This window comes from Uloborus diversus, chromosome 3 (assembly GCF_026930045.1).
Source record: "Uloborus diversus isolate 005 chromosome 3, Udiv.v.3.1, whole genome shotgun sequence".
Lineage (NCBI taxonomy): Eukaryota > Metazoa > Arthropoda > Arachnida > Araneae > Uloboridae > Uloborus > Uloborus diversus.
In genome coordinates this window covers 218,874,174-218,885,758 of record NC_072733.1, presented here as the reverse complement: position 1 = coordinate 218,885,758, position 11,585 = coordinate 218,874,174, and the positions used below count along the sequence as shown (strand labels likewise).

Genomic DNA, 11,585 nt, shown 5'->3' with positions numbered 1-11,585 from the left:
AAAAAGCGAAGCATTGCCAACACTGACCATTTAGGATTCGTCTCCTTTCAGCCCTCCTTATTTTGAAAGAAAGTAATTCGCCATAATTTGGAAAGTTTAAAGCAGCTTTGTCCACAAGCAAAACACTATGAGCGTTTTCCTTCCTCAGACATCGTGCTACCTCGCTTATATGTCTACAAGAAATATCATGCAGAGAGAGAATATTTTTGTCCAACTTTGTCTGCTTCATCCGCTGTAACTCAGCTTCAAATTCCGAAAGCAGTGATACAAAGTAGGTTATATAATCATTCTCAAAACCCACGTCTTTCCAATCAATACAAATATCTCTCAGAGCACACATTGAAAGAATAATTTTTGCAACATAATTATTTCCTTTATTCAGAGCCACTTTCAAAGGGTACAGCCCTTTATTATTATTCACGCATGGATTCATGTCACAAAACAAAAGCTTCTTGACCACTTCTACATATGAATTTTCTGACGCATAATGTAAAGCAGTCTCTCCATCTTCATCTTTTATGTTGTTTTCGGCATCTGCCTCGGCAAGTACTTCCGCTGCTTTTTGGCTTCGCTCTTTCAAAGCTACATGGAGGGCCGTCCTTCCCAATTTATCTTGAAGACGGGTATTAGCACCCAAAGTCAACAACTTCCTTACAACTTCATCATAATTGCACTTTGATGCATAATGTAAGGCACTCTTTCCATCTTCATCTTGAATGTTGTTTGTAGAGTCTGCCTCGACAAGCAATTCTGCTGCACCTCGTCTACGCTCTTTTAAAGCTACGTGGAGGGCTGTCTTCCCCGATTTGTCTTGAAGACGGGTATTAGCACCTGAAGCCAACAGCTTGTTTACAACTTCTTTATAATCGCGCTCTGAGGCATAATGTAATGCAGTCTTTCCATCCTTATCTTGAATGTTGTTTGTAGAATTTGCCTCGACAAGCAATTCTGCTGCCTTTTTGCTGTGCTCTTTTAAGGCTACATGGAGGGCCGTTTTTCCTGCTTCATCTTGAAGACGGGTATTAGCAGCTGAAGCCAACAGCTTCCTTACAACTTCTTCATAATCGCGCTCTGATGCATAATGCAATGCAGTCTTTCCATCCTTATCTTGAATGTTGTTTGTAGAGTCTACCTCGACAAGCAATTCTGCTGCATTATGGCTATGATTTCTCAAAGCTACGTGGAGGGCAGTCTTTCCGTCTTTGTCTTGAAGACGGGTATTAGCACCTGAAGCCAACAGCTTCCTTACAACATCTTCATAACCGCACTCTGAAGCATAATGTAATGCAGTCTTTCCATCCTTATCTTGAATGTTGTTTGTAGAGTCTACCCCGACAAGCAATTCTGCTGCCTTTTTGCTGTGCTCTTTTAAGGCTACATGGAGGGCCGTTTTTCCTGCTTCATCTTGAAGACGGGTATTAGCAGCTGAAGCCAACAGCTTCCTTACAACTTCTTCATAATCGCGCTCTGATGCATAATGCAATGCAGTCTTTCCATCCTTATCTTGAATGTTGTTTGTAGAGTCTACCTCGACAAGCAATTCTGCTGCATTATGGCTATGATTTCTCAAAGCTACGTGGAGGGCAGTCTTTCCCTGTTTGTCTTGAAGACGGGTATTAGCACCTGAAGCCAACAGCTTCCTTACAACATCTTCATAACCGCACTCTGAAGCATAATGTAATGCAGTCTTTCCATCCTTATCTTGAATGTTGTTTGTAGAGTCTACCCCGACAAGCAATTCTGCTGCCTTTTTGCTGTGCTCTTTTAAGGCTACATGGAGGGCCGTTTTTCCTGCTTCATCTTGAAGACGGGTATTAGCAGCTGAAATCATTAAGGCTACATGGAGGGCCGTTTTTCCTGCTTCATCTTGAAGACGGGTATTAGCAGCTGAAGCCAACAGCTTCCTTACAACTTCTTCATAATCGCGCTCTGATGCATAATGCAATGCAGTCTTTCCATCCTTATCTTGAATGTTGTTTGTAGAGTCTACCTCGACAAGCAATTCTGCTGCATTATGGCTATGATTTCTCAAAGCTACGTGGAGGGCAGTCTTTCCCTCTTTGTCTTGAAGACGGGTATTAGCACCTGAAGCCAACAGCTTCCTTACAACATCTTCATAACCGCACTCTGAAGCATAATGTAATGCAGTCTTTCCATCCTTATCTTGAATGTTGTTTGTAGAGTCTATCCCGACAAGCAATTCTGCTGCCTTTTTGCTGTGCTCTTTTAAGGCTACATGGAGGGCCGTTTTTCCTGCTTCATCTTGAAGACGGGTATTAGCAGCTGAAGCCAACAGCTTCCTTACAACTTCTTCATAATCGCGCTCTGATGCATAATGCAATGCAGTCTTTCCATCCTTATCTTGAATGTTGTTTGTAGAGTCTGCCTCGACAAGCAATTCTGCTGCCTTTTTGCTGCTCTCTTTTAAAGCTACATGGAGGGCCATCTTTCCCGCTTCATCTTGAAGACGGGTATTAGCACCTGAAGCTAACAGCTTCCTCAGAACTTCTTCATAATCGCGCTCTGATGCATAATGTAATGCAGTCTTTCCATCCTTATCTTGAATGTTGTTTGTAGAGTCTGCCTCTACAAGCAATTCTGCTGCCTTTTTGCTGCTCTCTTTTAAAGCTACATGGAGGGCCGTCTTTCCCGCTTCATCTTGAAGACGGGTATTAGCACCTGAAGCCAACAGTTTCCTTACAACTTCTGCATAATTGCGCTTTGATGCATAATGTAAGGCAGTCTTTCCATATTTATCTTGAATGTTGTTTTCCGAGTCAGCCTCAACAAGCAATTCTGCTGCATTATGGCTATGATTTCTCAAAGCTACGTGGAGGGCAGTCTTTCCTGCTTCGTCTTGAAGACGGGTATTAGCACCTGAAGCCAACAGTTTCCTTACAACTTCTTCATAATCGCGCTTTGATGCATAATGTAAGGCAGTCTTTCCATATTTATCTTGAATTTTGTTTTCCGAGTCAGCCTCGACAAGCAAAATTGCTGCATTATGGCTATGACTTCTCAAAGCTACGTGGAGGGCAGTCTTTCCCGCTTTGTCTTGAAGACGGGTATTAGCACCTGAAGCCAACAGTTTCCTTACAACATCTTCATAACCGCACTCTGAAGCATAATGTAATGCAGTCTTTCCATCCTTATCTTGAATGTTGTTTGTAGAATCTACCTCGACAAGCAATTCTGCTGCCTTTTTGTTGTGCTCTTTTAAAGCTACATGGAGGGCCATCTTTCCCGCTTCATCTTGAAGACGGGTATTAGCACCTGAAGCTAACAGCTTCCTCAGAACTTCTTCATAATCGCGCTCTGATGCATAATGTAATGCAGTCTTTCCATCCTTATCTTGAATGTTGTTTGTAGAATCTACCTCGACAAGCAATTCTGCTGCCTTTTTGTTGTGCTCTTTTAAGGCTACATGGAGGGCCGTTTTTCCTGCTTCATCTTGAAGACGGGTATTAGCAGCTGAAGCCAACAGCTTCCTTACAACTTCTTCATAACCGCGCTCTGATGCATAATGCAATGCAGTCTTTCCATCCTTATCTTGAATGTTGTTTGTAGAGTCTACCTCGACAAGCAATTCTACTGCCTTTCTGCTGTGCTCTTTTAAGGCTACATGGAGGGCCGTCTTTCCCGCTTCATCTTGAAGACGGGTATTAGCAGCTGAAGCCAACAGCTTCCTTACAACTTCTTCATAATCGCGCTCTGATGCGTAATGTAATGCAGTCTTTCCATCCTTATCTTGAATGTTGTTTGTAGAGTTTGCCTCGACAAGCAATTCTGCTGCCTTTTTGCTCCTCTCTTTTAAAGCTACATGGAGGGCCGTCTTTCCCGCTTCGTCTTGAAGACGGGTATTAGCACCTGAAGCCAACAGCTTCCTTAGAACTTCTTCATAATCGCGCTCTGATGCATAATGTAATGCAGTCTTTCCATCCTTATCTTGAATGTTGTTTGTAGAGTTTACCTCGACAAGCAATTCTGCTGCCTTTTTGCTGTGCTCTTTTAAGGCTACATGGAGGGCCGTTTTTCCTGCTTCATCTTGAAGACTGGTATTAGCACCTGAAGCCAACAGCTTCCTTACAACATCTTCATAATCGCGCTCTGATGCATAATGTAATGCAGTCCTTCCATCTTCATCTTGAATGTTGTTTGTAGAGTATGCCTCGACGAGCAATTCTGCTGCCTCTTTGCTGCGCCCTTTTAAAGCTACATGGAGGGCCGTCTTTCCCGCTTCGTCTTGAAGACGGGTATTAGCACCTGAAGCCAACAGCTTCCTTACAACTTCTTCATAATCGCGCTCTGATGCATAATGTAATGCAGTCTTTCCATCCTTATCTTGAATGTTGTTTGTAGAGTCTGCCTCGACAAGCAATTCTGCTGCCTTTCTGCTGCTCTCTTTTAAAGCTACATGGAGGGCCGTCTTTCCCGCTTCGTCTTGAAGACGGGTATTAGCACCTGAAGCCAACAGCTTCCTTACAACTTCTTCATAATCGCGCTCTGATGCATAATGTAATGCAGTCTTTCCATCCATATCTTGAATGTTGTTTGTAGAGTCTGCCTCGACAAGCAATTCTGCTGCCTTTCTGCTGCTCTCTTTTAAAGCTACATGGAGGGCCGTCTTTCCCGCTTTGTCTTGAAGACGGGTATTAGCACCTGAAGCCAACAGCTTCCTTAGAACTTCTTCATAATCACGCTCTGATGCATAATGTAATGCAGTCTTTCCATCCTTATCTTGAATGTTGTTTGTAGAGTTTGCCTCGACAAGCAATTCTGCTGCCTTTTTGCTGCTCTCTTTTAAAGCTACATGGAGGGCCGTCTTTCCCGTTTCGTCTTGAAGACTGGTATTAGCACCTGAAGCCAACAGCTTCCTTACAACATCTTCATAATCGTGCTCTGATGCATAATGTAATGCAGTCTTTCCATCCTTATCTTGAATGTTGTTTGTAGAGTTTGCCTCGACGAGCAATTCTGCTGCCTCTTTGCTGCGCTCTTTTAAAGCTACATGGAGGGCCGTTCTTCCCGTTTCGTCTTGAAGACGGGTATTAGCACCTGAAGCCAACAGCTTCCTTACAACTTCTTCATAATCGCGCTCTGATGCATAATGTAAAGCAGTCTTTCCATATTTATCTTGAATGTTGTTTTCCGAGTCAGCCTCGACAAGCAATTCTGCTGCATTATGGCTATGATTTCTCAAAGCTACGTGGAGGGCAGTCATTCCCTCTTTGTCTTGAAGACGGGTATTAGCACCTGAAGCCAACAGCTTCCTTACAACTTCTTCATAATCGCGCTCTGATGCATAATGTAAAGCAGCCTTTCCATATTTATCTTGAATGTTGTTTTCCGAGTCAGCCTCGACAAGCAATTCTGCTGCCTTTTTGCTGTGCTCTTTTAAGGCTACATGGAGGGCCGTTTTTCCTGTTTCATCTTGAAGACGGGTATTAGCAGCTGAAGCCAACAGCTTCCTTACAACTTCTTCATACTCGCGCTCTGATGCATAATGCAATGCAGTCTTTCCATCCTTATCTTGAATGTTGTTTGTAGAGTCTACCTCGACAAGCAATTCTACTGCCTTTTTGCTATGCTCTTTTAAGGCTACATGGAGGGCCGTCTTTCCCGCTTCATCTTGAAGACGGGTATTAGCAGCTGAAGACAACAGCTTCCCTACAACTTCTTCATAATCGCGCTCTGATGCATAATGTAATGCAGTCTTTCCATCCTTATCTTGAATGTTGTTTGTAGAGTCTGCCTCGACAAGCAATTCTGCTGCCTTTTTGCTGCTCTCTTTTAAAGCTACATGGAGGGCCGTCTTTCCCGCTTCGTCTTGAAGACGGGTATTAGCACCTGAAGCCAACAGCTTCTTTAGAATTTCTTCATAATCGCGCTCTGATGCATAATGTAATGCAGTCTTTCCATCCTTATCTTGAATGTTGTTTGTAGAGTCTGCCTCGACAAGCAATTCTGCTGCCTTTTTGCTGCTCTCTTTTAAAGCTACATGGAGGGCCGTCTTTCCCGCTTCGTCTTGAAGACGGGTATTAGCACCTGAAGCCAACAGCTTCTTTAGAATTTCTTCATAATCGCGCTCTGATGCATAATGTAATGCAGTCTTTCCATCCTTATCTTGAATGTTGTTTGTAGAGTCTGCCTCGACAAGCAATTCTGCTGCCTTTTTGCTGCGCTCTTTTAAAGCTACATGGACGGCCGTCTTTCCCGCTTCATCTTGAAGACGGGTATTAGCACCTGAAGCCAACAGCTTCCTTACAACTTCTTCATAAACGCACTCTGATGCATAATGTAAGGCAGTCTTTCCATATTTATCTTGAATGTTGTTTTCCGAGTCAGCCTCGACAAGCAATTCTGCTGCATTATGGCTATGATTTCTCAAAGCTACGTGGAGGGCAGTCTTTCCCTCTTTGTCTTGAAGACGGGTATTAGCACCTGAAGCCAACAGCTTCCTTACAACTTCTTCATAATCGTGCTCTGATGCATAATGTAATGCAGTCTTTCCATCCTTATCTTGAATGTTGTTTTCCGAGTCAGCCTCGACAAGCAGTTCTGCTGCATTATGGCTATGATTTCTCAAAGCTACGTGGAGGGCAGTCTTTCCCTCTTTGTCTTGAAGACGGGTATTAGCACCTGAAGCCAACAGCTTCCTTACAACTTCTTCATAATCGCACTCTGATGCATAATGTAATGCAGTCTTTCCATCCTTATCATGAATGTTGTTTTCCAAGTCAGCCTCGACAAGCAATTCTGCTGCCTTTTGGCTATGATTTTTTAAAGCTACGTGGAGGGCTGTCCTTCCCGCTTCGTCTTGAAGACTGGTATTAGCACCTGAAACCAACAGTTTCCTTACAACATCTTCATAATCGCGTTTTGATGCATAATGTAATGCAGTCTTTCCATCCTTATCTTGAATGTTGTTTTCCGACTCTGCCTCGACAAGCAATTCTGCTGCATCTTGGCTACGCTTTTTCAAAGCTACATGGAGGGCTGTCTTTCCCGATTTGTCTTGAAGTCGGGTATTAACACCAGCAGCTAAAAGTTTCTTTACAACTTCTACATATTTCTTTTCTGTTGCATAATGCAAGGCAGTCTTACCATTTTTATCTTGTATGTCATACTTCGCGTTTGCGTTGGTAAGAACTTTTGTTGTTTCTTCGTAGCTATGTTTCAAAGCTATATGGAGAGCGGTCATGCCCGCTTGCTCTTGCAGGCTCATATCAGCACCCACAGACAACAGCAGTAATGCTATTTGCTTATTCCCTTGTTCGGCAGCTATGTGTAAGGCTGTCTTTCCGTATTCGTCTTGCACATCTACCAAGTGCATTTCATTCTGAAGAATCTCTTTAAGAGTAATGATATCCCAACAGGAAACGGCATCATGCATCTTTGTTCTTCGGTATGTAAGACTCGAAATTTTATATTTCTTTCTGAAAAGAAAAAAAAAAGCTATACTATCCGATCAGTATACAGTCAAATTTTGTGTTGAACTACTGAAGTAAGGAGACGTTGGGCGTGATTTGCCAAATGTTCAAGGAAGAAAGCATACCACAACTGCAGTAAGTGCAAAAAAGGTGGCCGAGAGAATTTGGAGACCAAGCCCTCCTTATAGACTATCGTCTCATTCTTAAAATCAAACATAGTCTGCTTTCACTTCCGTTTATCGCGCTTTTGATATTTGTTCCTCATGGGAACTTCTTAATGTGGACCTTAATTATCTAAAAGCTGTGGCAATTGATAGATGTTGGGCTTAAAAGCCTTTATTCAGTATCTTGGAGCGCTTTTAATTTAATTACAAATGTTAAAGTATTTTTTGAAACTTACCTCCGATATGTTTTTGCCACTCCGCGTCTTGTGTCCCAGCGGCGGATAACTGAAATTGATTCGGGCATGATCGTGCAACATCAGAATCATCCTATGACGTAACACCCGATGGTTGAGATGTTTTTGGCTACTTTGAGCCGAAAAAACGAATAGAAAGATTGTTAAATCACTCAATCAGGAATAGTTGAGATGTATATCTCCAATGCAAAGTAGGGTGTGTCATGGGATGACGTATCGCGGTCATAGAACGTATAAATAGGTTGATTGAAATATTTTCAGTGCTCACTTTTTGTTTGTGTTTACTCCCCATTGGCATCTTGCCATTTTTTTGTTGACCAATCAGGGATTGGTCTTTGAAGGTTCGGCAACTATGCTAGGTTGTTGATTGAAGTTGCGGCGCGCTCGAGCCGTTGATGATGCAACGTTTTTGAATTCAAGCTGGGCTTGAGATAAGTTTTATTCAGTGTTAATTGTTGTTCAAGAATGTTCTAAATTACTCCAGTATATGGAGGGAAAAATGTCAACATTGCTGAAGAGGTTCGCAGGAGATGAAGTTCATTGCAATTAGGCCTAACACTTAAACTTGGCCAATACCTGGATTGATTTACCGGTGCTCCTGTGGTGGTGTGGGACAGTCATCAGTTTGAAATCATCGATGACCTTCATGATTGGATTTCCTAGACGTTCCTACCAGAGTTCCAGAAAGTTCCGGTGTGATTCCTGTGGATGCACAAGTTTGCTTTCCGGTATTTGAAGAGGTTCTGCTAGAACTAAGCAAGCCTATCGGCCGGTGCATGATGGAACAGTTTTCTTCGATTACACTTGGTCAAGAAGTCTTCAGCAATGTAAACATGCGCATTAGCGCAGGAAGGTGACATTTTAAAATTTCTTCTAAAATGTTTCGCGTTTTTTTCTAAAAGTGTTTATTTAATAATTTAACTTTGAAATTTCTGTGATTATTGGGGGTTTTTGTACACTCTAAATTATTTTTGGTATTTAACAAATGTTTATTGTTGTATACTGTGATATTTTAATAAATGTTATTTATTTAAAATTACTTTGAGTATGTTTTATTTCTTACTGGCAGACTGCACGGCTTTTTGATGTTGGGGTTCTGTAAACCTTTTATTTAGTTCTATGAACTTAAGGTAAAGACACATTTCCCAACAATAGAGACTATCCGCCAACTTGAATTGATTCTATTTATAAACGAGCAGATGTGTGCATCACATGACTTCCTTTTACTCCAATTTAATGTCATTTCCCCATTACTGGCAATTTTAATGTGATTAAATAGTTTACTCTCTAAATATCACCAACAATGGCCAAATTGAAGCAGATTTTTAAAAAAATCGCCAAATTTGTCGCCAAGTTAGCGACCAAAAGACTGCCGATAGATCGCCAAGTGTCCGCCAAATTATAATACCACTTAAGTTTACATCGAAATTAACAATGATTCCCCCCCCCCAAAAAAGTGGCAAAAGACCCCTTTAGAAACACCCGAATGCAACCAAATGGGGAGGTGCACAACTAGACCCCACTAGGAGTCTACATACCAAATTTCAACTTTCTAGGACATTCCGTTCATGAGTTATGCGATACATACGCACATAGGCACGTTCATAGATACGTCACGAGAAAACTCGTTGTAATTTCTCGGGAATCGTCAAAATGGATATTTCGCATGTCTATACGTTCTTAGGCACTTATCCACATGTGGTCGAGTCGAAAAACCCTCAACATTCATTCGGAGGTGAGCAAAATGGAAATTAAGGTCGATTTTTGAGTGAAAATTTTTTCGCGAATACAATACTTCCTTTTTTGTAAAAGGAAGTAAAATTCTTTAATAAATCCAAAACAAATGTTCTTAACCGAACCTTCATCAGAAATAACTTGGTTGTTTTGCCATTCTTTCAATCTGTAAGCTATCAGGTTGCTAAATTCTATAACGTTACCAATTCCAGATATGGTGTTCTTTCCTATTAATAAACTTTCATTCTCTTCTCTTTAAGATCCTATTCACCCTCTTAATTGTTGTGGTATTTATAAGACTAATTGTAGTTGTAAGCTTGCCTATATTGGACAGACTTGACGTGCTTTAAAATTTCGCTTGAAAGAGCATTGAAATTAAGTGAAAAAACAAATAAGACTAGTATAGCTCAATATTCGATTTACTCTTTTGATTTTAACTCTCATCAGATTGTTCGAAAATGCCCCAATTCATCAGATCTTTACTTTGGGAATCTTGTCTTATTTTGAGGAAGTTCTAACTTAGTTAATGATCTTAAAGCAGATCCGTAATTTTCCAATGTCTGGCTCCCACATCTTTAACATCGTACTTTCCCCATCCATTTTTTCTGTTTTGCACACATTATTTTTATTTTTCCATTCATTTTTATCTATCTTGCTTTGTTTATTTTTAGCTTTTTGTAATGGGTTGACACCCCCCCCCCCCCCCCCTTTTCTTATCTTTATTTTTTCTTTTTCCGAAAATTTTTGGTTATTTCATTTCCAGCTGTTTTTTCTTCCATTCAGCTTTTCCTTTCTTGCGGTTCACGGTTATTGACATTTTCTTTTTGTTTTAGCTATGTGGCGTAATCTTTGTCCTATTCAATTATTTCTCTCGGCTTTAATGTGCCTGTGAGAGAGCTCTTGCCCTTTGCTTGCATTCCCATTGGTTCTTTTATTGCTTGAGAATTTGTTTGGTTAATTTTTAGTCGCTATTTTTATCTTTTAAGCCGTTTGCTTATCTAGCTCTTGACTTTTGTCGGATGTCTTTTCATCCATAAGCTAATTACTTTTTGCATTGAAAAAGGTGTTTCTTGTAACGCCGAAATGCGTGTCTGCAGTAATCTGCAATTTGTGCTTTTAGACGTTATTCATACTTTACATTCGAAAATGTTTTTAAAAATTACACAGAGGATTCCGTAATCCTTGCCAACGTTTTTGAAAATGTCATTAACCCCAGCTGCACAATGTATTTAGAGACGTTTTTGAAAATTAAAGAGGATTGCAAAATATTCGGAAACACTTCTCAAAATTATAGCAAAAGGATTCCGAAATACTCAGAAACGTTTCTGAAAACTTCAGAAAGAGGATTCCAAAACACTCAGAAACGTTTCTGGAAAATACAGAAAGAGGATTCCGCAATACTCGGAAAAGTATTTGAAAGTTTCATGAACCACAGCTGCCTGATATACTAGGAAACGTTTCCAGAATTTATTTTACAGTGTAGTTTTAAAAATATGTAGGGAGATAGTCGGTAAAAATTAATAAATAAATAAAAAAAAAAGACAGGTGTGTGAATTTTTATAGCGATTCTCAACGTTGACTCCATTACCCTAAAATTAGTCCCATTCATACTCTTCGACTCCGCAGCTCTGCTTACAAAGTGTAGAAAGACGAAATGTAAGTCCTTACCTGGGGGGTTCTTCAGAATTCAATTCACTGTCGGAACTGCGTTCACCATCCGAACTGCATTCACCATCAGAACTGTCTTCACCATCAGAAGTGTCTTCACCATCAGAACTGCTTTCACCGTCAGAACTGTCTTCACCATCAGAACTGCATTCACAGTGAGAACTGCTTTCACCATCAGAACTGCTATCCTGCTATGAAAATTGCGTTCACTGTCATGAAAACTGAGTTCACTGTCATGAAAACTGAGTTCACTGCCATGAAACCTGCATTCACTATTATGAAAACTGAGTTCACTATTATGAAAACTGAGTTCCCTATTATGAAAACTGAGTTCA

At 40.8% G+C, this 11,585-nt stretch overlaps 1 protein-coding gene across 1 annotated transcript; it reads right to left on the bottom strand.

Annotated features, from left to right (window-relative positions):
• Window positions 1-421: 421 nt before the first annotated feature.
• On the bottom strand, window positions 422-11,508 carry LOC129219178 (uveal autoantigen with coiled-coil domains and ankyrin repeats protein-like; the record flags this gene model as incomplete). Its single annotated transcript, XM_054853497.1, has 3 exons — window positions 11,503-11,508; window positions 11,251-11,438; window positions 422-7,436 (listed from the first exon to the last, which is right to left on the bottom strand). Coding segments are annotated over exons 1-3 (7,209 nt in total), but the record flags the coding sequence as incomplete, so codon positions are not given.
• Between the last annotated feature and the right edge of the window lie 77 nt (window positions 11,509-11,585).